This window comes from Pecten maximus, chromosome 11 (genome assembly GCF_902652985.1).
Source record: "Pecten maximus chromosome 11, xPecMax1.1, whole genome shotgun sequence".
Lineage (NCBI taxonomy): Eukaryota > Metazoa > Mollusca > Bivalvia > Pectinida > Pectinidae > Pecten > Pecten maximus.
In genome coordinates this window covers 15,498,952-15,523,472 of record NC_047025.1, presented here as the reverse complement: position 1 = coordinate 15,523,472, position 24,521 = coordinate 15,498,952, and the positions used below count along the sequence as shown (strand labels likewise).

The following is a 24,521-nucleotide window of genomic DNA, read 5'->3' as shown; positions in this document are numbered from 1 at the left end:
TGACAGATGCCAGACAACTGTCTGACAAAAGGCGACATAAGATCACATGAGACCCAAGACATTGTGACCTAAAAATGTCAATGATCAATGTCACTGATAACAACAACATTAAACAAGGCGACAACTGTACCTGGTTCTTTTCATTTACAACAATTAAATGTCGTAGTCCGAGTCCACGGAATAATTTGAATACTCGTGGCAGTGAAAATGTCTGAAAAAGAAAAGAAACATTTATCAATGAATTTTGATGATAAAATCTAACAACAACCAGGTAAGAAAATCTAAGCTACATTTATCATGCTTATAGAAAAAATTCACTGACGGACCTGAATTTATTACATATTTTATGATTCACATGTAAAAAGTTTTACTTACAAAGTCAATGATAAAAATACATAGTATGTACATGTGTTACTGCCAGATTTTAAGGTACATGTATATGGTGTTATATATTCCTTGATTTACAGGTTTTACAGATTCTATCATGGTACAGTATATGGGTTAACTTACAGATTATATGGTATATGTATATGGGTTAACTTACAGTTTCTATCATGGTACAGTATATGGGTTAACTTACAGATTCTATCATGGTACAGTATATAGGTTAACTTACAGATTATATGGTATATGTATATGGGTTAACTTACAGATTATATGGTATATGTTTATGGGTTAACTTACAGATTCTATGGTACAGTACATGGACTAACTTACAGATTCTATCATGGTACAGTATATGGGTTAACTTACAGATTCTATCATGGTACAGTACATGGACTAACTTACAGATTCTATCATGGTACAGTATATGGGTTAACTTACAGATTCTATCATGGTACAGTATATGGGTTAACGTACAGATTCTATCATGGTACAGTATATGGACTAACTTACAGATTCCATCATGGTACAATATATGGGTTAAAATACAGATTCTATGGTACAGTATATGGGTTAACTTACAGATTCTATCATGGTACAGTATATGGGTTAACTTACAGATTCCATCATGGTACAGTATATGGTTTAACTTACAGATTCTATCATGGTACAGTATATGGGTTAACTTAGATTTTATCATGGTACAGTATATGGGTTAACTTACAGATTCTATGGTACAGTATATGGGTTAACTTACAGATTCTATCATGGTACAGTATATGGGTTAACTTACAGATTCTATCATGGTACAGTATATGGGTTAACTTACAGATTCTATCATGGTACAGTATATGGGTTAACTTACAGATTCCATCATGGTACAGTATATGGTTTAACTTACAGATTCTATCATGGTACAGTATATGGGTTAACTTACAGATTCTATCATGGTACAGTATATGGGTTAACTTAGATTTTATCATGGTACAGTATATGGGTTAACTTACAGATTCTATCATGGTACAGTATATGGGTTAACTTAGATTTTATCATGGTACAGTATATGGGTTAACTTAGATTTTATCATGGTACAGTATATGGCTTAACTTACAGATTCTATGGTACAGTATATGGGTTAACTTACAGATTCTATCATGGTACAGTATATGGGTTAACTTACAGATTCTATCATGGTACAGTATATGGGTTAACTTAGATTTTATCATGGTACAGTATATGGGTTAACTTACAGATTCTATCATGGTACAGTATATGGGTTAACTTAGATTTATCATGGTACAGTATATGGGTTAACTTAGATTTTATCATGGTACAGTATATGGGTTAACTTACAGATTCTATCATGGTACAGTATATGGGTTAACTTACAGATTCTATCATGGTACAGTATATGGGTTAACTTACAGATTCTATCATGGTACAGTATATGGGTTAACTTACAGATTATATCATGGTACAGTATATGGGTTAACTTACAGATTCTATGGTATACGGTGATGGGTTCATGAAAGGCCGCAAGTCCATGATGTACTCTCTTTCTTCTTCTTCAATTTCTATTTCCTGAAATTTCAATATAATGTCAGTTAAAATAAATATTCAGAATTATGTTAATGATATCTAAAGAAGAATGGTGGCGAATTTTGTCTCTCATGTTTTATTTTATGTCCACAGAGACTTTGACCAAAGTAACATTCAATGGTACACAACGTGTTGATTTTAGCTTGATTTCTGTCCCAGAGCCGGACCATTACAATACCCCTGTAATGGAGGTAATTAAAATGATGTCAACTTGGAGATTTATACTTACTACCACCATCAGTGTATTAGGCTCTGGTAATTCATTAGTGATCAGGTTACAATTCAAGTGGACAGACAAATGTATAATAATGTAGCCTACATATTTTCTTAGTATTTGTAACTAGACTTAGATGAATACCAGTGGACAGGTAGCTAAAATGATATAGAGTGCTTGTCTAGTGTTTAGAGGTCCAAGATTCGGGTTATGGTCAGGTTTCTGCATTTTCCCTCTCCTTTATTTCTATTACATCTGGCGCCCAATTGAAATACCCTTGGCAGGTTATATAGTGTTGTGTGTATTTGGTGGAAAAGACTTCTAACTAAACTGGCCTGATGCAGTGGCCAGGCAGCTGAAATCGTAGAGCGTCCGTCTAGAATTCAGAGCCTTCTGGTCCTTTCATTTTCCCTCTCCTATTACAAATAACAGTTCCCTTTACAGTGATAGATTATAAAGTGGGTCAATATATATGACCTTTGGGTTGAACACTTGTGCCAAGTCCCTATGGTGATGTCTTAAAAAATATTTACAGTAATAAACCTTCAACCTACATCTACTTTGAGGTAAAGTGGATAAAAATTTCGGAAGTCCTTCAAGCGTATATTTCTTGGCTGTGGTGTGCCTACTGGACTAAATATCTGAAACAGAAAGAATTATTTTTTTCATTGTAATTAATCTCGGTGTATCTATGAGTAACTTTTTATTCTTAATTCATTACAAAGAAAATTGACACCAATTCCAACTGCCGTTTTTCTATTGGTTCTACTCCACAAACAAAGTTTAAATAATATATCTTATCAGCAATGAAATGGTCTAATGGTCTAATGGTCTTACCTTTTTTTTAAGAAGAACTAAAATTTGTGATCTTAATATAAGGCCCTTTAGTTTGCCTTTTCCTGGGAACTGAAATGATACAATGATGAATTTTAGCAATACAATAGCAATACAATAACTCTTCACAAGTTACATGTACTAGATTATAATATTTATGTGTTATAATATCACAATCCACATTTCTGTTATAATATCACAATCCACATTTCTGTTATAATATCATAATCCACATTTCTGTTATAATATCACAATCCTCATTTCTGTTATAATATCACAATCCACATTTAATGCTGAAAGTATTTTTCTTTTATTGTGCAACTGAACAACAACAACAACAACAACAAAACAAAATAGTAGAAAATCATCAAACAAGTCACATCTTTGTTTATGTTAGGTATTTTTAGGGGCTGCAGTGGCTGAGTGGTTAAGGTGTCCCGACACTTCCTCACTAGCCCTCTACCTCTTGGCCGCGAGTTTGAAACCTATGCATGCGACAATAGGCCAGTGTTTTTCTCTGGGTACTCCGTCTTTTCTCCAACTCCAGAACCTAGCTGTCGATCAAGTCCTTTAATGACCCTTGCTATCCATCGGACATTAAACAAAATAAACCAAATAGAGGTATTTTCTATATAGATTCTTTAATGAATAAATTGGTCAAAATGTCCAGGTTACAGTGTTATACTGACCATTGGGTCGTCGTCTATGACAGGGAAACCACAGCAGCACTCGTTCTTGAGAATGTCCAGTATATGGCCAACCTTCTCCTTTGGTTTGAATGATGTTAGTGGTTGGCTCATCACCTCACTACAAATGATTAACAGTTATCATCATCTTAACATCATCATCTTAACATCATCATACTTTAGAAATCACATGGCTTATTTCAAGCCTAAAAGTTTGTTTAAATGATATCAATACTTTGAATAGCTACAATATGCTCAAGCTAAATCAGGAAAAGCAGAACTAGTCTTTTTCCATAAGTGTCAGCACACTAGGTCTCCAGCTATGGTGCCATTACTAATGATCCATAAGTGTCAGCACACTAGGTCTCCAGCTATGGTGCCATTACTAATGACGCAGTCCAAGCTGTGAGGAACCTTGGTGTACACTTTGATAACTCTCTAAACGTGGAGAAACTGGTAAACTCGATGAACAAGGCTGCATAATTGTATAATGTAATGTGAAGCGAATAAGAGTAATTTTACATATAAAATAGTGTGCTATGAATGTTGAATATTATCATTATCATCATGCTTAACATCCTACCACTCATACCACAGGAATCATCCAACCAGGATTATAGTGGACTTCCTCCTATCACTACCAGACCTATACAGCTGTCAAAGAGGGGTGGGGGTTCAGTATATAACACTCACTCAACCCTGAGGTCATCACAGAGGGGTGGGGGTTCAGTATATAACACTCACCTTGCCCTGAGGTCATCACAGAGGGGCGGGGGTTCAGTATATACCACTCACCTTGCCCTGAGGTAATCACAGAGGGGTGGGGGTTCAGTATATGCCACTCACCTTGCCCTGAGGTCATCACAGAGGGGCGGGGGTTCAGTATATACCACTCACTCAACCCTGAGGTCATCACAGAGGGGCGGGGGTTCAGTATATACCACTCACCTTGCCCTGAGGTCATCACAGAGGGGCGGGGGTTCAGTATATACCACTCACCTTGCCCTGAGGTAATCACAGAGGGGTGGGGGTTCAGTATATGCCACTCACCTTGCCCTGAGGTCATCACAGAGGGGCGGGGGTTCAGTATATACCACTCACCTTGCCCCTGAGGTCATCACAGAGGGATGGGGGTTCAGTATATACCACTCACCTTGCCCTGAGGTCATCACAGAGGGGCGGGGGTTCAGTATATACCACTTACCTTGCCCTGAGGTCATCACAGAGGGGCGGGGGTTCAGTATATACCACTCACTCAACCCTGAGGTCATCACAGAGGGGCGGAGGTTCAGTATATACCACTCACCTTGCCCTGAGGTCATCACAGAGGGGCGGGGGTTCAGTATATACCACTTACCTTGCCCTGAGGTCATCACAGAGGGGCGGGGGTTCAGTATATACCACTCACTCAACCCTGAGGTCATCACAGAGGGGCGGGGGTTCAGTATATACCACTCACCTTGCCCTGAGGTCATCACAGAGGGGCGGGGGTTCAGTTTATACCACTCACCTTGCCCTGAGGTCATCACAGAGGGGCGGGGGTTCACAAGGCAGCAGGGGTATTCCACTCACTTCAACATTCATGTCGTACAGACCCTATGAATATAAAAGAAAACTATTCACAAAAAATTATTCAAAGTTAATTTAAGCGACTACATATTATATATAATTATCAATTCTGAATTCTTGAATTATGCTATTAAAACACATAATCAATGAGATAACCAATTATTTTTTTGTTTTTGACAATTAATATCTTAGTTATTTTTTCTGTGAAATCCTGATTAAGATAAAAACACAATTTATTTTCTATTGCATCAATATGTTTATATTGATATAAATGGTCAATGTTCCTCAATTCAAATCGCTGAGAATAACAAATTTAAATTGGATTATTTCCTGATATTGCTGAAATTGGGGCCAAACAATTGGTGATTTTCTTGGGTAGGAATATAAATTTTATATAAAACCCCTTGTGAGTTCAATTCTGAGATGTGCAATCTGAAAAAAATGCAGTATCCATTCATTAAACCCTGGTAGGAACCTGTACCTGAGCAGTTTTCAGTGACATCTTACCGTGGTGATGAAGTCCCCAACCCACTTGGATATCATTAGTACGATCATGATGGGAAGTCCAAATGATATGTCTCCTGTACACTCCACTATGATGACGGTCAGACTGATGGTTGTACGCAAGATACCTCCTAGTTGGCTGGCTGCACCTATCAATGCATACTTCCCGACATCCATTTGCTGGAAAATCATACATAAACTTAATTATATGATATTATATAATATTATATAATTAATCTATGAAGATTCTAGGTAAATAAATTTGTACTTCAATTTTGTGATGTCAAACAAATTACCTAATTGACATGCTTTGAAAAACAAAAGGTTCATTGTAAAATAACAATATATACTAAGGTAAAACATATTAAAAATAATAAGAATATTCCAAAGCATTCTCTCTTCATCAGTAAGAGGCCAAAGGGGCCTGCATCGCTCACCTGTTATCAGTTATCATATTTCAGTTATCATCAGAAAACACTTGGCATTTAAAGAAATAACCTCTATTTCCACTAATAGGCCCTGCCCTAGGGGGCTCAGATACCCCCTCCCCTCCATTCCCCTTCCCGCAAAGATACTTCTAATCAAACTTGGTAAAATGACGAATTCATGATTATAGTAGCAATTTAAACGAAAAAATAAAGAACGACAGGAGCAGCACCATATGGCATACTGATTTTCTGTTTCCAATGGGTTATCAATGTTAACATAAGTTATGGAAACAAATATTTACATATAAACTCAGTAACAAGAGTGAATGTAGTATAGAGTGTATCTTGCATCAAATCTGTAACAGATTGTAAGAGTTGCTTCCCTTCTCCTGTAACCTAACTGTTCTGATGATAGAGTTGGGATGACAACAACAAGTACCAAATTGGACCAACATGCTTGGTAAAATCAAACATAGCACTTTGAACTGGAAGTGATTATAATTAGATAAATTAGTGTCAGCTCCAGCAAATAATCTATAAATCTTTGTGACTATTTCTATACATCCTGGAGAAGTATTATAATACCAGTTACAACTAATAAAAAGATAATTAAATACATGTGTATGATCATGGAACTTGTATTTTATTCTACATACATCAGATTAACTGGTAAGTTATGTAGCTATACTACGACCAGATAATGAGGACACTGTTGTACATACAGTACAGGTGACTGGTATAGCAGTACTCCAGCAGGGCTATCAGATTACAGGTTACTAGGACTACAGTCACTACTAAACATGTATACACACATGCTATCTCCATCCTCATCGACACTATCCACTATCGCTCCTGACTCATCTTATCATTATTTCACAGGCAGTTTTTGGAAAAAATGACAAATCATATGTCCACAATCCATATTGAATAAGAAATCTATTCAAACTTTGGTAATTTTAGATTTAAAAAATAAACAAATCAGCTTGCCAATTTTTCATTACATGTATATGTAAAGTGTTAATTCTTAATGACATTAATATCTTAATATATTCCTGAAATCATCATTTGGCATATATTACAATTGGACAATTAAGACACAGGTGTTAATTACAGTTGGATTATCTACCCTTTACCATTGGAGTCATGCCAGGTACTGTAAGCGTAACAGTTGTAACAACTATATCAACATCTCTCAAGACCATTATAAATAGTAGTCATAATAAAACTGAATTGTGTATATAAACACACTGTTTCTACTATAGACATAAACACCAGTTCATAACAATGTGAGTGGATAACTTAATATGAATACTAAATACATTGTAATACTTATTTTTGGTTCTGGAACTTTGTGAACAAAATATTATAAGTACGCCACTAAAGATTTTACTGGGGAAAAAAAACCCAGAATATAGAAGAACTTAAAACACTTTTTCTTTAAAGTTTAACTTCATTGCTACACTGTCCAATACTGCCACATTATCTTACTACTAGACAAAAACTGTATTGTTTTACTGAATACTGAACTGTACCAAATAATTGTTAACATGAACAAAAAAATATTCAAAATATAGCATGTAATATTATATACAAAGTAATAATGTATAATCAAAGGTCCCAAAGGACCTGCTGTGTTCATTTAGAACACTTCTTTTGACAATGAATCATTCTTAAACAGATAATTTCGACAATAGCCAAATTATTTATTATCTTAATTATTCATTGGCCAAGTTATTTATCTTAATTAAAAGACTTTTTACCAAGCTTTCAATTTTCAGTCACTTATTTCATGTTTGATTTAAAATGAAGACAAACATGGAATGCATTCATATTTTCTTTCAAAATATCAGTGATGTCTTCAGAATAATTTAATTACTGACACACCAGAGAGAACCCTGCAATTTGTCTGTCTCTAAACTAACTGAATTACTCTGGTATCAATCTAATCAAAATATATCTCTTCAATATGCCCAAGATAAGCAATACATTAAAAAGATGTATTTTAATCAGATTGTATCTGGTATGGTCCAAATATTACAACACACACACACATCATTTTGATATAATATTTTTCAGTGAGTTCAAGCCTGAACAATAACCATCTAAATTCTACAAGCATGCTGGGTATATTGCATGTCGCCAACAAGCCCCCACTAAAAATAGTAAGTGACCTTGACCTTGACCCAAAAACTCTAAAACTCGAATATATTGATCTGTAGCTACTCATACTGAAGTTACATACCAACTTTCACCAACATACTTTGAAGCAATAATGACGGACAAAAGTGCGGAAAACTGAGAGGACGGACCGAGAGGAAACCTATATTCCCCCGTTTCACTGTTAGGGGACTAATAAAAGAGATTTTTTCCTTGACTTTGGAACTTTATAAACCCCTATTATTCATCTCCATTTCACAGTGTATCATCATGTGAGGATCTTAAGTGATGTATTTTTTTTTTACAGTATACTGCCAGTTCTATTTTTCACAATGACCTTGACATTAGGATTACACATCACAGTGTAACAAATTGTGAAGTTTCAGAAAGATTGGCCTTCTGAATTCTGAGATAATCTTTGGAAGCAAACGTGCTGACATTCAGAAAGATTGGCCTTCTGAATTCTGAGATTATCTTTGGAAGCAAACGTGCTGACATTCAGAAAGATTGGCCTTCTGAATTCTGAGATAATCTTTGGAAGCAAACGTGCTGACAGACAGATTGAAAGTAAGAACACTGATTACTATGAGGCACCCGCCATGTGCAGCTCTAATCATGTAAAAGGAGAAAATGACACCATCACCTGGATTCCAACATCGTACATGTACCATGAAACTCTAGGAAGAATTTCTTTCTCAACATAACTTGTTAATAAAAGACCGAGATTAATTAGTTAACTCATTAATACAATCAATCAAATGATGAGAGAATGTAGTAAGAGGTAAGTAATGTTACTCATATCACTTTAATCAGAGAGTTGTACAAAGTTAGTCATCAATGTGAGTATTGTCATCAGTGTGGGTGACACACTCCTTTGTTTTAAACAAATCTCTTCATAATATTATCTTAATCTTATAATTCAGTCCTTCTCTAGTGGATATATTTAATACATATATTTGTAACATATAATAAACATAGGTAAAACAATTGTTACATATACCGTTTTGACAGGAGAATTAAACAATCTGGATTATAATGTTGAGTGAAAAGTGTATGGATAACCTTTGAACTTTATTAAGACAATACCCAAATGTTGAATTATTTACAATGTATATAATGAATTGAGACCTGAATCCATCTTCTCTATGGAGGATATGGAGGTCTACACTGACTTATAAGTTCATTGACACGCTCCTAAGTTTTGTCAGATGTAACATTCATTTCAAGGTAAATGGGCCTAATTATAAAATTATTTTAAACAAATGAAGGTTAGTTTCAAATAGATTCAAATATTTAAATCAAAGTTTGATAAAAATGATAGACAACACCAAAAACAGGTACATGTGGACATCAAAAAGGTCTTTTACTTAAAAAATTATAACTTTCAGCACAACATTAACAGAAACCCTGATCCTATGTTATCATGTGGCATATTATTTAAAATGGTTAGAATGTCCCTAGAGTTTGGAGGTCCTGGGTTCAAGTCCTGGTCTGATCACAGTATTTTTCCTCTCTTGTTACATTTATGTCTTTTAATGCCCTGTGACAAGTAATTCTTTTAAATTGTCACAGGACTAGCTGATAACCTTAAAAAAGAAATGTTATGCGATTCTTGAATTCTCAAACTTTTAAGTGAATCCAGCTATATAAGTAGTGGAAGGAGTTGATTTCACATGCTTTTCGTAACTGAAAAAAGCCAAAGGGACATAACTCCTGGGAAAATGAGAGAAAGGATGTGAAATATTAAAGCCTTATATACAGCATATCTCGCGTTCAACTGATATTTTGTACCAAATTTGGATTTAACCAAATTAAAATAGCAAAGTGAACGGGGACTCGCAAAGATATACGTCCAGTCAAGTGGGATATTTTATCTATGACCTTGTGTTGTTACAGTGTGATTATAAACTAAATTAAATCTGTCCAGGGGTTTAACAGATATATATCTTTTATACAAGCTTTTTTCCCCCCCAAAAGTGGTCAAAAGTGACCTTTGACCTTTAATTATACCATGACTGATGACCACCAAAATCTAATAAGATGTAGAATTTCATGCTGTGATGTTATGGGGTAATTATGAACTAAATCTCTCCAGGAGTTCAAAAGATATCTTGAACTTAAGGGTTTTTATTTCAAAAGTGATCAAATGTGACCTTTTGACCTTTGACAAATGACCAGTAAAATATAATAAGATGTAATAATATAGATTGTTATTATATTCGATCACTCAATCCACCATGGAAAGAATTTATATAGGCTTGCCTGTTATTCGATCCAATTGATATTAACATCATGTCAATAAAATTTGTTGAAATGAAATGAAAATGTAATAATGTTATGGCGTGAACTTGAACTTACTCTGTCCTCAGGTTCAATACTAGGTAAGCTTTTAATTTCAAAAATGGTCAAATATGACCTTTGTCGATTGCTAACCTTGATAGATGGCTACCAAAGTCGTACCAGGTGTAGACCTTGATGGTGTGATGATATGGTGTGAACATAAATTAAATCTGTAAAGGGGTTTATAAGACATCTTGTACACAGACAGATGGACAGGAGGGGAAGATGAAATCTATTGTCTGCCTGGTTTTATTGGTAGGGGAATAAGATATGTCACCAAACAAAAGAAGTTAAAGGTCATTATAAACTATCATCATATCTAACATACAGGAATGCTTATATAAGATAACTACCATATTACAAATACAAGTATATATATATCAGACACTTCTCAAATAAGTTTCAATGTTAATTTGAAGAATCTTAATTCAACCTTCTGAACCCATGCAAGTTTCAGTAATACATTTGTAGTTATGCCTTGTGAAATTTTATGCAATAGAAAATTTATAGTAAGGGGTGAAAACTGTGTGTTTTTAATTGTAACATTGCTATAATCTCCTCCTTTAAATGGGAATCTTGTTCTACAATCTTTTGATATGTTCAGAGTATTTTTTTCTTGTAACAATCATGAGTTTCACTACAGCCAAGATTTGCTGCTACATACAGTATCAGGTAAACCTTCATTCTGGTAATTCTATTTTATTTATTCCTAGTTATTCATGGTGAAATGCAAGATTAGCTTCTTGATGATCGGTTCAGGTTTTTTGCAGTAAAACAATCATAAGTATACAAGAAACAGTGAGAATTAAAGTGAAAAGCTATACAGCAACACAAACAGCAAACAATTAAGGAAGCAGAAGTCAAATTATATGCACTAGAAATGACAATCAACAATCAACCATATACAGTTATAACTCTACCTGCCTTATTCAAAGACACCTGTGTAAATGAAGATACATGCTTTGGTTACTCCTGTATCAGGACAACATCTGTCTGCTATGTCAAACATATGTTCCTGAAACCTCTGTAAGCAAAGTGTTGTAACCATCTGTCTTCTGTAACCACTAACACTTCTCTCATGTTTTTCTTCATTTTCTACACACTTTACAATAAGCCAATGTCTGGTAATACTTTGCCCCCCCCCCCCCCCCCCCCCCCCCCCCCTGCATTTGTTTTATGGCACTACAGTAAAACCCTGCTAACTCGAACTGCTAGGAACCATGTTAACAGCTTGAGGAATATGGGGGTATTTCCAGTTATCAGAGGTTAGTCCTAAACCATTACTGGTACAGGTATTGATGGGTATAGGTATTGATGGGTATAGGTATTGATGGGTACAGGTATTGACCGATATAGGTATTGATGGGAATAGGTATTGATGGGTATAGGTATTGATGGGTATAGGTATTGATGGGTATAGGGATTGATGAGTATATTGATGTTTATAGGTATTGACCGGTATAGGTATTAACCGATATAGGTAGTGACAGGTATAGGTATTGACGGGTATAGGTATTGACGGGTATAGGTATTGACGGGTATAGGTATTGATTGGTATATGTATTGACAGGTATAGGTATTGATGGGTATAGGTATTGATTGGTATATGTATTGACAGGTATAGGTATTGATGGGTATAGGTATTGACGGGTATAGGTATTGATTGGTATATGTATTGACGGGTATAGGTATTGATTGGTATATGTATTGACAGGTATAGGTATTGACGGGTATAGGTATTGATGGGTATAGGTATTGACGGGTATAGGTATTGATTGGTATATGTATTGACAGGTATAGGTATTGATGGGTATAGGTATTGATGGATATAGGTATTGACGGGTATAGGTATTGACGGGTATTGACGGGTATAGGTATTGACGGGTATAGGCATTGATGGGTATAGGTATTGATCTGCATAGGTATAGATGGGTATAGGTATTGATGGGTATAGGTATTGATGGGTATAGGTATTGACGGGTATAGGTATTGATGGGTATAGGTATTGATCGGTATAGGTATTGATCGGTATATAGGTATTGATGGGCATAGGTATTGATGGGTATAGGTATTGATCGTCAGTATGTTACACTACACTCACTGAATGCCGACTAATAACGAAGACAATAGTTGTGATTTATTATACTTTTTTTGTTACCTTATTACAAAAAGGAAGGATTCCACAAAAAAATGAAGGTATAAACTAAATAATTCAGTTACAAGAAAAGAATAAGTCTGAATTATTGCAAAAGTCTACCCTATATTCGTTCAAAGTTAATTTGAATTGACAGTCCAATCACAAAAAAATATATGCTTATCTTTTTCGATATTAAAAAGAAAGTGACCACTGTTGTATGATATCCCAATGAATACTTTACATGACCCCTCCTATTTAATGGATAAAAAACATACTCTAATAGGAGAGGCAGAATGCACAGAAAGACTGGGATTCGAACCGGGGACCTCAGAACACTAGCTGGATGCTCTACCAATTGAGCTACCTGGTTGCAGGCGTTCATCCCAGTCCAGTTCCGCTACATTCCTCCCTCCTTTAACAAAGTCTTTGACCCTGAAGACACACATGAGACCCTATACCACCTCTGTTGGTATTTAGTTGGGTGCCATATGTAACAGGAGAGGAAAAATTTTACACAAAAACGAAACGGTTCCATTGTTGTTTATGCTATGGATATAAAGGGAGGGGGACAAATATTGGTTTGAGGGTATTCAAGGAATAGCGGTTCGAGTTAGATATAAGGACACTGTCAAGTCACTTAGTGAACAGATTGATGAATACGGGGTATTTGAGGAATGTGGGTTCGAGTAAGTGGGGTTTTACTGTAATTGTTTTCCTGCACACATTCACTTTTTACATGTAGGCTTAAAGTCATCCTTATATATACATAAATATTTCAACAAAACAACATGGAGAAATGAGCGAGCAGTCATCCTTCTGATTAACACATTCGGCGACAATTTTTAATTCTATTAAAGCATATTCTGCCAATATATGGCCTCAACAATGTAACTTTTGTTACAAATCTTAGGAGGTATCCCGTAAAGGACATTACATTGATAACTGTATAAGATGTCAGAATACTTTATCCGCTAGCAGTTGTGTAAGCTAATAACACTTCGTTATTACAGATCACCCCAATCCTAACAGATCTACGGGTTTGTCTAGCGTAGTGAAATTGTATGTAGAATTACTGACCAGATGAGTGTTGTCGGGAAACATGTGTACCACTCCGATTCCGACAAGTCTTCCCCAGGCAGCTCCGATGGCCAGGGAGGGGATGAAGACTCCACTGGACACACTCAGGCCGTACGTCCATACCCCCAGGAAGAAAAACACCACCGTAAACACTATCAGAGACACGGGGCCGTGGGCATCTGAAACACAATCACACATGTATTTAGGATCAGTGGCATTTGAAACATCAATTATTAAATGATATAAGTTTTACATGGTTTTCAGGTTATAGGGGATTTTTCATATTCATTCTCAAATAATTAAGCTCCTAGATTAAAACTTTAGTGCTGTATCCTCAAATAAATCCCTTCCCCTCCATATTCTGAATATTTATTTACGGGGTTTTACATCCGCTATTACGGCCTTGCGGTTTTTCAGCTGACAAGTTATTTTGAAAATTTAGTACCCTACTCATCCTCAATGTATTATTATGTATTCCTAGAATAAGCCCTGCCCCCAAGTGTAAAATTTTACTGTATTTTTCTCAAATAAGCCCCTTCCCCTAGTGTAAAATGAAAGCCTATCACATTTTTCCTCAAATAAGTCCCCTCCCCTATTTTAAAAATTTACTGTATTTATCCTCAAAGAATCCCTTCCCCAAGTGTTAACAGCTTGAAGTATTTATCCTCAAATAAGCCTCCTCCCTTAGTGTTAAGATTAAAGATTAAGTAAGAGATTTTCTTTTTTCCCCTCTTTTTTTTTGGGGGGGGGGGGGGGGGGGGGGGGGGGGGTGTTCTTATTTTTTAACCACTTATTGTAGCTTACTTTTTCAAAATAAATGATTCTGTAAAAATGAAAAAGGAGAAATTTTTGTGGGCAGGGGCCTATTTCGGATACATACGGCATTAAAATGAGTGATATTGCATACCGGTAATGACAAAACAATTTTACTGGGGGAGAGGTATATATGGGGGACCATATACCTGGTATATGCCTGAAATATTACATTCAAAACCAAAGTGGTTTGTCCTTAAAAACAAACAGGCCTTAAGTCATTTGATCATGATTGATCATGAAAGGATATAAGATTTTCAGTGAGAGTTTGGGAGCATGGAGTGATTATTGGGGCGGTGGACATCAGGTACTGTTCCATTATCTAAACCTTTTACTGAGGTATCACCCAGACTAACGTTGTGACAACATACCAAATGGGTCGTGGAGCAGTGCCTTTAGACAGCCTTCTGGAGTGGTGAGGAATAGTAGTGACATACTGTTGTAACTCCCTTCCTCACAGTGTAACTGAAAAACACAAACATCCAATCAAACGTTACATAATAGTGTTCTGACAAACAGCAGTGTGCCGTATCTTAAGCAGGAATTACGTATGTGCAGTTTGCCGTATCTTAAGCAGGAATTACGTATGTGCAATTTGCCGTATCTTAAGCAGGAATTACGCATGTGCAGTGTGCCGTATCTTAAGCAGGAATTACGCATGTGCAGTTTGCCGTATCTTAAGCAGGAATTACATATGTGTAGTGTGCCGTATCTTAAGCAGGAATTACGTTTGTGCAGTGTGCCGTATCTTAGGCAGGAATTACATATGTGCAGTGTGCCGTATCTTAAGCAGGAATTACATATGTGCAGTGTGCGGTATCTTAAGCAGGAATTACATATGTGCAGTTTGATGTATCTTAAGCAGGAATTACGTATGTGCAGTGTGCCGTATCTTAAGCAGGAATTACGCATGTGCAGTGTGCCGTATCTTAAGCAGGAATTACATATGTGCAGTGTGCGGTATCTTAAGCAGGAATTACATATGTGCAGTTTGCCGTATCTTAAGCAGGAATTACGCATGTGCAGTGTGCCGTATCTTAAGCACGAATTACGCATGTGCAGTGTGCCGTATCTTAAGCAGGAATTACATATGTGCAGTGTGCGGTATCTTAAGCAGGAATTACATATGTGTAGTGTGCCGTATCTTAAGCAGGAATTACATATGTGCAGTGTGCCGTATCTTAAGCAGGAATTGCGTATGTGCAGTGTGCGGTATCTTAAGCAGGAATTACATATGTGCAGTGTGCGGTATCTTAAGCAGGAATTACATATGTGCAGTGTGCCGTATCTTAAGCAGGAATTGCGTATGTGCAGTGTGACGTATCTTAAGCAGGAGTAACGTATGTGCAGTGTGCCGTATCTTAAGCAGGAATTACGCATGTGCAGTGTGCCGTATCTTAAGCAGGAATTACGTATGTGCAGTGTGCGGTATCTTAAGCAGGAATTACATATGTGCAGTGTGCGGTATCTTAAGCAGGAATTACATATGTGCAGTGTGCGGTATCTTAAGCAGGAATTACGCATGTGCAGTGTGCCGTATCTTAAGCAGGAATTACGCATGTGCAGTTTGCCATATCTTAAGCAGGAATTACGCATGTAATTAGTAGTTTGTAATTGTCTCTTAGCAGAAGACCAATATTTCATAATTTGTGGGCTATGTTGTCCACAGCTTCATATTATATATATTGTTACATAACATTACATAATCATTAAATATTGGTTATTTCTGGCCCAAACCTGTGTTTGAGTTTAATTTGTTTGTATTCTACAGTAAATCTGATTAATGTACAAATTTGTTCGGTAATAACGGACTAGTTAGGTAGTAATGTTCCAGGCCAGAAGTAATGTCTTGTGTCAGGGTTAGAAGTTAAATTGTTATAGTTTGAATTCCAATGTAGAAATGTAGGTCTCTCAAACTGTCATCTATGCTAATAGCAAACAGTATAGGAGTAAGCCTTATAGCCACCAGGTTGTATTGGTGTTGAAGTGTATGAGTGTGTGAGATATATATGTTTATCGTGTACTGTACAAGTATTTTGGTACACTCTGTTGTATAAATTATATTGATTGTTACATCTCCGAGTCTTTGTTCATTTGGCATACTTCCTGTTTATCAAATCATAAGACCCCAGTGGGCCCAAGATCAACAAACCTGGGTGAGGTTTCTTGGATAGAAACTGCTCCTTTTACAAATGTGAAGAAGGACTTGGTTAGGTGACCTGATGATTATAGATCTTACAGGGTCTACAGTATCACTCCAGTCCTATATCTTATTTGATCAAATTTTAAAGTCATTACAAGAGACATTATTTACGACACTGGGCGCTTCAGATAAAATGTTGGAGCCATAGAGTTGTGCATTCTGCGAGAAAATGTTAACAATTTTAAACTGTTGTATCTAACTATATTGGCTTTGTGTTCTAAAAATGTCACTGAATCAATTTCAAGCCTAAACATTTGACACAATGGCATTAAATGGGACCCAATTTTTTTTATTAAATACATGACAAGAATTCCGAGGAAGTGGATGTGTCACCTGCACAGAAAGTTGAGTGATTACAAGAGTTATTGCATGGAAACAGATTTTCTATTTATGACAATGACCTTGACCTTTGACCTCTTGACCTGGAATGCAATCCCAAGCAAGCACTTGTGGTAAGGAAGATCTGCATAAAGTTTGAGTTAAATCGGCTCAAGGGAACTTGAATTATTGCACAGAAACAAAATTTCTATTTTCAGTAACAGTGACCTTGACCTTTGACACTCAGACCTGAAAAGCAATTTGACCTTGACCTGTGACAAATGACCTTGATCTGTGACAATGACCAAAAACTAAGAGCCCTTTTCCATTTCCCTAGATTATCCTAAACCAGGTGCAACATGAAAAATGTTAAACTATTCACAACACCTGAGCTGCTTTCTCAAGACAACTTGTACAGTATTATAACACATTCGCCATGATGGCATAATGCATTACGGCCAATAATAAGTCTATCACCCACCTTAGCTGTGATAGCGTGATCATCGTAGGGGTTGACGGATGTACATTCATTAGTAGCGTACATCAACACAAAGCCCACAACTGCTGATACCATAGCTACCACTCCTGCCTCCAATACCTTGATCCATTTTTTACGCATATACCTGTGAAGCAGATAATTTCGTGTCAAAGATTAACTCCAAAAGTGTATAAATGTATTTCTATTATAAAAAATAAACATATATGCCTCTTATCTTAAGAAACCATATTTATTTTTGTCACATATTCTTTAAAAAGATTTTAATTTGAATATACATGTACATCTATTTATGAAAAAAACAACGTCAAAGTGGCATGAACCGGAGTAAATTTCAGTATAGCATTAAAAAATGTGCTAAAGTGTCTTTGTCAGTTTAGCATTAAACAATAATCTACAGTATCTTTGTGACTCACTTTTGTCTAAATACGGTTAATTTGTAGTTGAGTACAACAAAGGCAGCGCCAATTAGTCCTCCTGTAAATAAATACATGTTATTGAAGCAGTTTAAACAATTTTTGGTTACTCTAGTTTTCAAAATTTGATATTGTATATTTTTCTTATCACTTTAAGCCAATCAAGTTTATAAATGATGTTTGTAAAAACACATATAGAATAGTTGTGGAGCTCTATGTTTTAGTATTTTTCATACATTAATTAATGTATGCATTAAAAAGTTCTGACTTACCTAAAACAGCCATCACTATGAAAACTGGAATTTCTATGAGATCAAAACTTAAATCCTGAAAAAATATAGAACACATTGTATACTGCCCTAAGCTTGGTTACATACACATACATATCATAAACTGTAGGAAGTCATTCACTCAACCTGAGGTTTTTATAACTTCTGTAGTGGTTAACATTTTTATCTCAGTGAGGATGGTAAATCTTGAAACAGAGCAATCCCTTCTTTCTTTTTAATAAACGAGTAGACACAAGTCTTCATACATAATGCTAACTAATTTGTCTTTGAAAAAAATGGTACCTAATTTTGTAATGGTATCCAGAGGTGTGAACTGATAATGGCTGGGATGTGGATACTCACCACCTTAAACACATTGAATCGGACCAATCCCGGGGCGGACAGCTTGGTCGGATGGCCATTAAATGCACTGATTAAGAAGTTGGTTCCAAAACAGGCTATCATTGATGCAAAGAACTGAAACGATATCAGAAAGTATCTTCACATATCAGAATAACAACACAACCCGTTCTATCACTGTGGACACAATTAAAATCCCTCACTTAATTAACAAAGGTAACCATAAGTACTAATGAAAATGACCTTCAGTTTCAATCCGAGTGTATTTATGACTGTAACCTTCTTATTTACAAGTTTAACTCCACTATTTATGACTGAAGCCCTCCAATTTACGATTGTAACTCTCCTATTTATTACTGTTACTGTCTTATATACAAGTTTAACTCCACTATTTATGACTGAAGCCCTCCAATTTACGATTGTAACTCTCCTATTTATTACTGTAACCGTCTTATTTACAAGTTTAACTCCACTATTTACGACTGAAGCCCTCCAATTTACGATTGTAACTCTCCTATATATTACTGTAACTTAATCTAATCTCTGACTGTACGTAACTTTCATTTTAATGAGATTAATTCCATATGACTCTAACCCTCCTGTTTACCATTTAAGTCTATGACTGTAACCCTCCTATTTATCTTTTAAGTCTATGACTGTAACCCTCCTATTTACCATTTAAGTCTATGACTGTAACCCTCCTATTTACCATTTAAATCTATGACTGTAACCCTCCTATTTGCCATCTAAATCTATGACTGTAACCCTCCTATTTACCATTTAAGTCTATGACTGTAACCCTCCTGTTTACCATTTAAGTCTATGACTGTAACCCTCCTGTTTACCATTTAAGTCTATGACTGTAACCCTCCTATTTACCATTTAAGTCCATGACTGTAACCCTCCTATTTACCATTTAAGTCCATAACTGTAACCCTCATATTTACCATTTAAGTCTATGACTGTAACCCTCCTATTTACCATTTAAGTCCATGACTGTAACCCTCCTATTTACCATTTAAGTCTATGACTGTAACCCTCCTATTTACTGTTAAGTCCATGACTGTAACCCTCCTATTTACTGTTTAAGTCCATGACTGTAACCCTCCTATTTACCATTTAAATATATGACTGTAACCCTCCTATTTACTATTTTAACTCCATATGACTGTAACCCTCCTATTTCCTATTTACCATTTAAGTCCATGACTGTAACCCTCCTATTTACCATTTAAGTCCATGACTGTAACCCTCCTATTTACCATTTAAGTCTATGACTGTAACCCTCCTATTTACCATTTAAGTCTATGACTGTAACCCTCCTATTTACCATTTAAGTCTATGACTGTAACCCTCCTAATTACCATTTAAGTCTATGACTGTAACCCTCCTATTTACTGTTTTAACTCTGCATGACTGTAACCCTTCTTTTTACTGTTTTAACTCTGCATGACTGTAACCCTCCTATTTACTGTTTTAACTCTGCATGACTGTAACCCTCCTATTTACTGTTTCAACTCTGCATGACTGTAACCCTCCTATTTACTGTTTTAACTCTGCATGACTGTAACCCTCCTATTTACTGTTTTAACTCTGCATGACTGTAACCCTTCTTTTTACTGTTTTAACTCTGCATGACTGTAACCCTCCTATTTACTGTTTTAACTCTGCATGACTGTAACCCTCCTATTACTGTTTTAACTCTGCATGACTGTAACCCTCCTATTTACTGTTTTAACTCTGCATGACTGTAACCCTCCTATTTACTGTTTTAACTGTGCATGACTGTAACCCTCCTATTTACCATTTAAGTCTATGACTGTAACCCTCCTATTTACCATTTAAGTCAATAAGTGTAACCCTCCTAATTACTGTTTTAACTCTGCATGACTGTAACCCTCCTATTTACTGTTTTAACTCTGCATGACTGTAACCCTTCTTTTTACTGTTTTAACTCTGCATGACTGTAACCCTCCTATTTACTGTTTTAACTCTGCATAACTGTAACCCTCCTATTTATTGTTTCAACTCTGCATGACTGTAACCCTCCTATTTACTGTTTTAACTCTGCATGACTGTAACCCTCCTATTTACTGTTTTAACTCTGCATGACTGTAACCCTTCTTTTTACTGTTTTAACTCTGCATGACTGTAACCCTCCTATTTACTGTTTTAACTCTGCATGACTGTAACCCTCCTATTTACTGTTTTAACTGTGCATGACTGTAACCCTCCTATTTACTGTTTTAACTCTGCATGACTGTAACCCTCCTATTTACTGTTTTAACTGTGCATGACTGTAACCCTCCTATTTACCATTTAAGTCAATAAGTGTAACCCTCCTAATTACTGTTTTAACTCTGCATGACTGTAACCCTCCTATTTACTGTTTTAACTCTGCATGACTGTAACCCTCCTATTTACCATTTAAGTCCATGACTGTAACCCTCCTAATTACCATTTAAGTCCATGACTGTAACCCTCCTATTTACCATTTAAGTTCATGACTGTAACCCTCCTATTTACCATTTAAGTATATGACTGTAACCCTCCTATTTACCATTTTAGCTCCATATGACTGTAACCCTCCTATTTACCATTTAAGTCCATGACTGTAACCCTCCTATTTACTATTTTAACTCCATATGACTGTAACCCTCCTATTTACCATTTAAGTCTATGACTGTAACCCTCCTAATTACCATTTAAGTCCATGACTGTAACCCTCCTAATTACCATTTAAGTCTATGACTGTAACCCTCCTATTTACCATTTAAGTCTATGACTGTAACCCTCCTATTTACCATTTATAAGTCCATGACTGTAACCCTCCTATTTACCATTTAAGTCTATGACTGTAATCCTCCTATTTACTGTTTTAAATCTGCATGACTGTAACCCTCCTATTTACCATTTTAGCTCCATATGACTGTAACCCTCCTATTTACCATTTAAGTCCATAACTGTAACCCTCCTATTTACTGTTTTAACTCTGCATGACTGTAATCCTCCTATTTACCATTTAAGTCCATGACTGTAACCCTCCTAATTACCATTTAAGTCTATGACTGTAACCCTCCTATTTACCATTTAAGTCTATGACTGTAATCCTCCTATTTACTGTTTTAAATCTGCATGACTGTAACCCTCCTATTTACCATTTTAGCTCCATATGACTGTAACCCTCCTATTTACCATTTAAGTCCATGACTGTAACCCTCCTATTTACTATTTTAACTCCATATGACTGTAACCCTCCTATTTACCATTTAAGTCTATGACTGTAACCCTCCTATTTACCATTTAAGTCTATGACTGTAACCCTCCTATTTACCATTGAAGTCTATGACTGTAACCCTCCTAATTACCATTTAAGTCCATGACTGTAACCCTCCTAATTATACCATTTAAGTCTATGACTGTAACCCTCACTATTTACCATTTAAGTCTATGACTGTAATCCCTCCTATTTACCATGTTGTAAATTCTGCATGACTGTAACCCTCCTATTTACCATTTAAGCTACATATGACTGTAACCCTACTTATTTACCATTAAGTCCAATGACTTGTAACCCTCTATTTACTATTTTAATCATATACTGTAACCCTCCTATTACCATTTAAGTCTATGACTGTTCAACCTCCTATTTACCATTTAAGTCTATGACTGTAACCCCTTCCTATTTACCATTGAAGTCTATGACTGTAACCCTCCTAATACAATTAAGTCCAGGGACTGTAACCCTCCTATTTACCATTTATAATTCCATGGACTGGAACCCTTCATATTACCATTTAAGTCTCCTGGACTGTAATACTCTATTACTGTTTTAATCTGCATACTGTAACCTCTTCCTATTTACCATTTTAGCTCATGACTGTAATCCTCCTATTTACTGTTTTAAATCTGCATGACTGTAACCCTCCTATTTACCATTTTAGCTCCATATGACTGTAACCCTCCTATTTACCATTTAAGTCCATAACTGTAACCCTCCTATTTACTGTTTTAACTCTGCATGACTGTAACCCTCCTATTTACCATGTAAGTCCATGACTGTAACCCTCCTATTTACTATTTTAACTCCATATGACTGTAACCCTCCTATTTACCATTTAAGTCTATGACTGTAACCCTCCTATTTACCATTTAAGTCTATGACTGTAACCCTCCTATTTACCATTGAAGTCTATGACTGTAACCCTCCTATTTACCATTTAAGTCCATGACTGTAACCCTCCTAATTACCATTTAAGTCTATGACTGTAACCCTCCTATTTACCATTTAAGTCTATGACTGTAACCCTCCTATTTACCATTTATAAGTCCATGACTGTAACCCTCCTATTTACCATTTAAGTCTATGACTGTAACCCTCCTATTTACCATTTAAGTCTATGACTGTAACCCTCCTATTTACCATTTAAGTCTATGACTGTAATCCTCCTATTTACTGTTTTAAATCTGCATGACTGTAACCCTCCTATTTACCATTTTAGCTCCATATGACTGTAACCCTCCTATTTACCATTTAAGTCCATAACTGTAACCCTCCTATTTACTGTTTTAACTCTGCATGACTGTAACCCTCCTATTTACCATTTAAGTCCATGACTGTAACCCTCCTATTTACCATTTAAGTCTATGACTGTAACCCTCCTATTTACCATTTATAAGTCCATGACTGTAACCCTCCTATTTACTGTTTTAACTCTGCATGACTGTAACCCTCCTATTTACCATATTTATGATGGTAAATTTACACTCAAATTGCACTTGGGTGTTTCCCCCAAATCAATCAGACTTAAGAGGTGGGCGGAGCTTGTTACAAACACAACATGCCGTCAGTTGCTAAGTGACTTGAGAGGTGGGCGGAGCTTGTTAATAACACAACATGCCGTCAGTTGCTAAGTGACTTGAGAGGTGGACGGAGCTTGTTACAAACACAACATGCCATCAGTTGCTAAGTGGCTTGAGAGGTGGGCGGAGCTTGTTACTAACACAACATGCCGTCAGTTGCTAAGTGACTTGAGAGGTGGGCGGAGCTTGTTACTAACACAACATGCCATCAGTTGCTAAGTGACTTGAGAGGTGGGCGGAGCTTGTTACTAACACAACATGCCATCAGTTGCTAAGTGACTTGAGAGGTGGGCGGAGCTTGTTACTAACACAACATGCCGTCAGTTGCTTAGTGACTTGAGAGGTGGACGGAGCTTGTTACTAACACAACATGCCATCAGTTGCTATGTGACTTGAGAGGTGGGCGGAGCTTGTTACTAACACAACATGTTGTCAGTTGCTATGCGACTTGAGAGGAGGGCGGAGCTTGTTACTAACACAACATGCCGTCAGTTACTACGTGACTTGAGAGTTGGATTGAGCTTGCAACTGAATGTGTCACTAATTTCTGAATAAGATGAAGGTGATCCTGGAGTACACATATATGTTGAAGGTATCCATTTTTGTTATTTTACATTATTTGGAGGCGAAGGGGAAGAATATATAGACAAGATTGACAGATGTCAGGCTGATTAATGCAATCAAGTATTAAGAATTTTTTATGCTGAAGTTCACAATGAAGATGGGTATATATACAAAAATCACTTGCTTCGGACATGAAACCAGGCTATCATCAACGACAAATCATTTGTCAAGTCAAATCCCAACTCATCCAGTTTGTCATAAAATGTCTATGTCACTATAGACTGTATATC

The 24,521-nt window shown here is 36.2% G+C and overlaps 1 protein-coding gene across 2 annotated transcripts in view; it reads right to left on the bottom strand.

Annotated features, from left to right (window-relative positions):
• LOC117338165 (H(+)/Cl(-) exchange transporter 7-like) overlaps nucleotides 1-24,521 on the bottom strand; it is a 94,872-nt gene that overhangs the window by 11,958 nt on the left and 58,393 nt on the right. For both annotated transcript variants that reach the window (XM_033899387.1, XM_033899388.1), the window contains exons 10-22: nucleotides 18,808-18,921; nucleotides 18,448-18,502; nucleotides 18,176-18,236; nucleotides 17,745-17,886; nucleotides 15,114-15,207; nucleotides 13,930-14,108; nucleotides 5,794-5,970; nucleotides 5,228-5,313; nucleotides 3,721-3,838; nucleotides 3,035-3,103; nucleotides 2,752-2,838; nucleotides 1,882-1,965; nucleotides 131-211 (exon numbers count right to left, since the gene is read on the bottom strand). In XM_033899387.1, coding sequence (XP_033755278.1) covers nucleotides 131-211; nucleotides 1,882-1,965; nucleotides 2,752-2,838; nucleotides 3,035-3,103; nucleotides 3,721-3,838; nucleotides 5,228-5,313; nucleotides 5,794-5,970; nucleotides 13,930-14,108; nucleotides 15,114-15,207; nucleotides 17,745-17,886; nucleotides 18,176-18,236; nucleotides 18,448-18,502; nucleotides 18,808-18,921 — 1,347 coding nt within the window. The remainder of the gene's footprint in view (nucleotides 1-130; nucleotides 212-1,881; nucleotides 1,966-2,751; nucleotides 2,839-3,034; nucleotides 3,104-3,720; nucleotides 3,839-5,227; nucleotides 5,314-5,793; nucleotides 5,971-13,929; nucleotides 14,109-15,113; nucleotides 15,208-17,744; nucleotides 17,887-18,175; nucleotides 18,237-18,447; nucleotides 18,503-18,807; nucleotides 18,922-24,521) is intronic.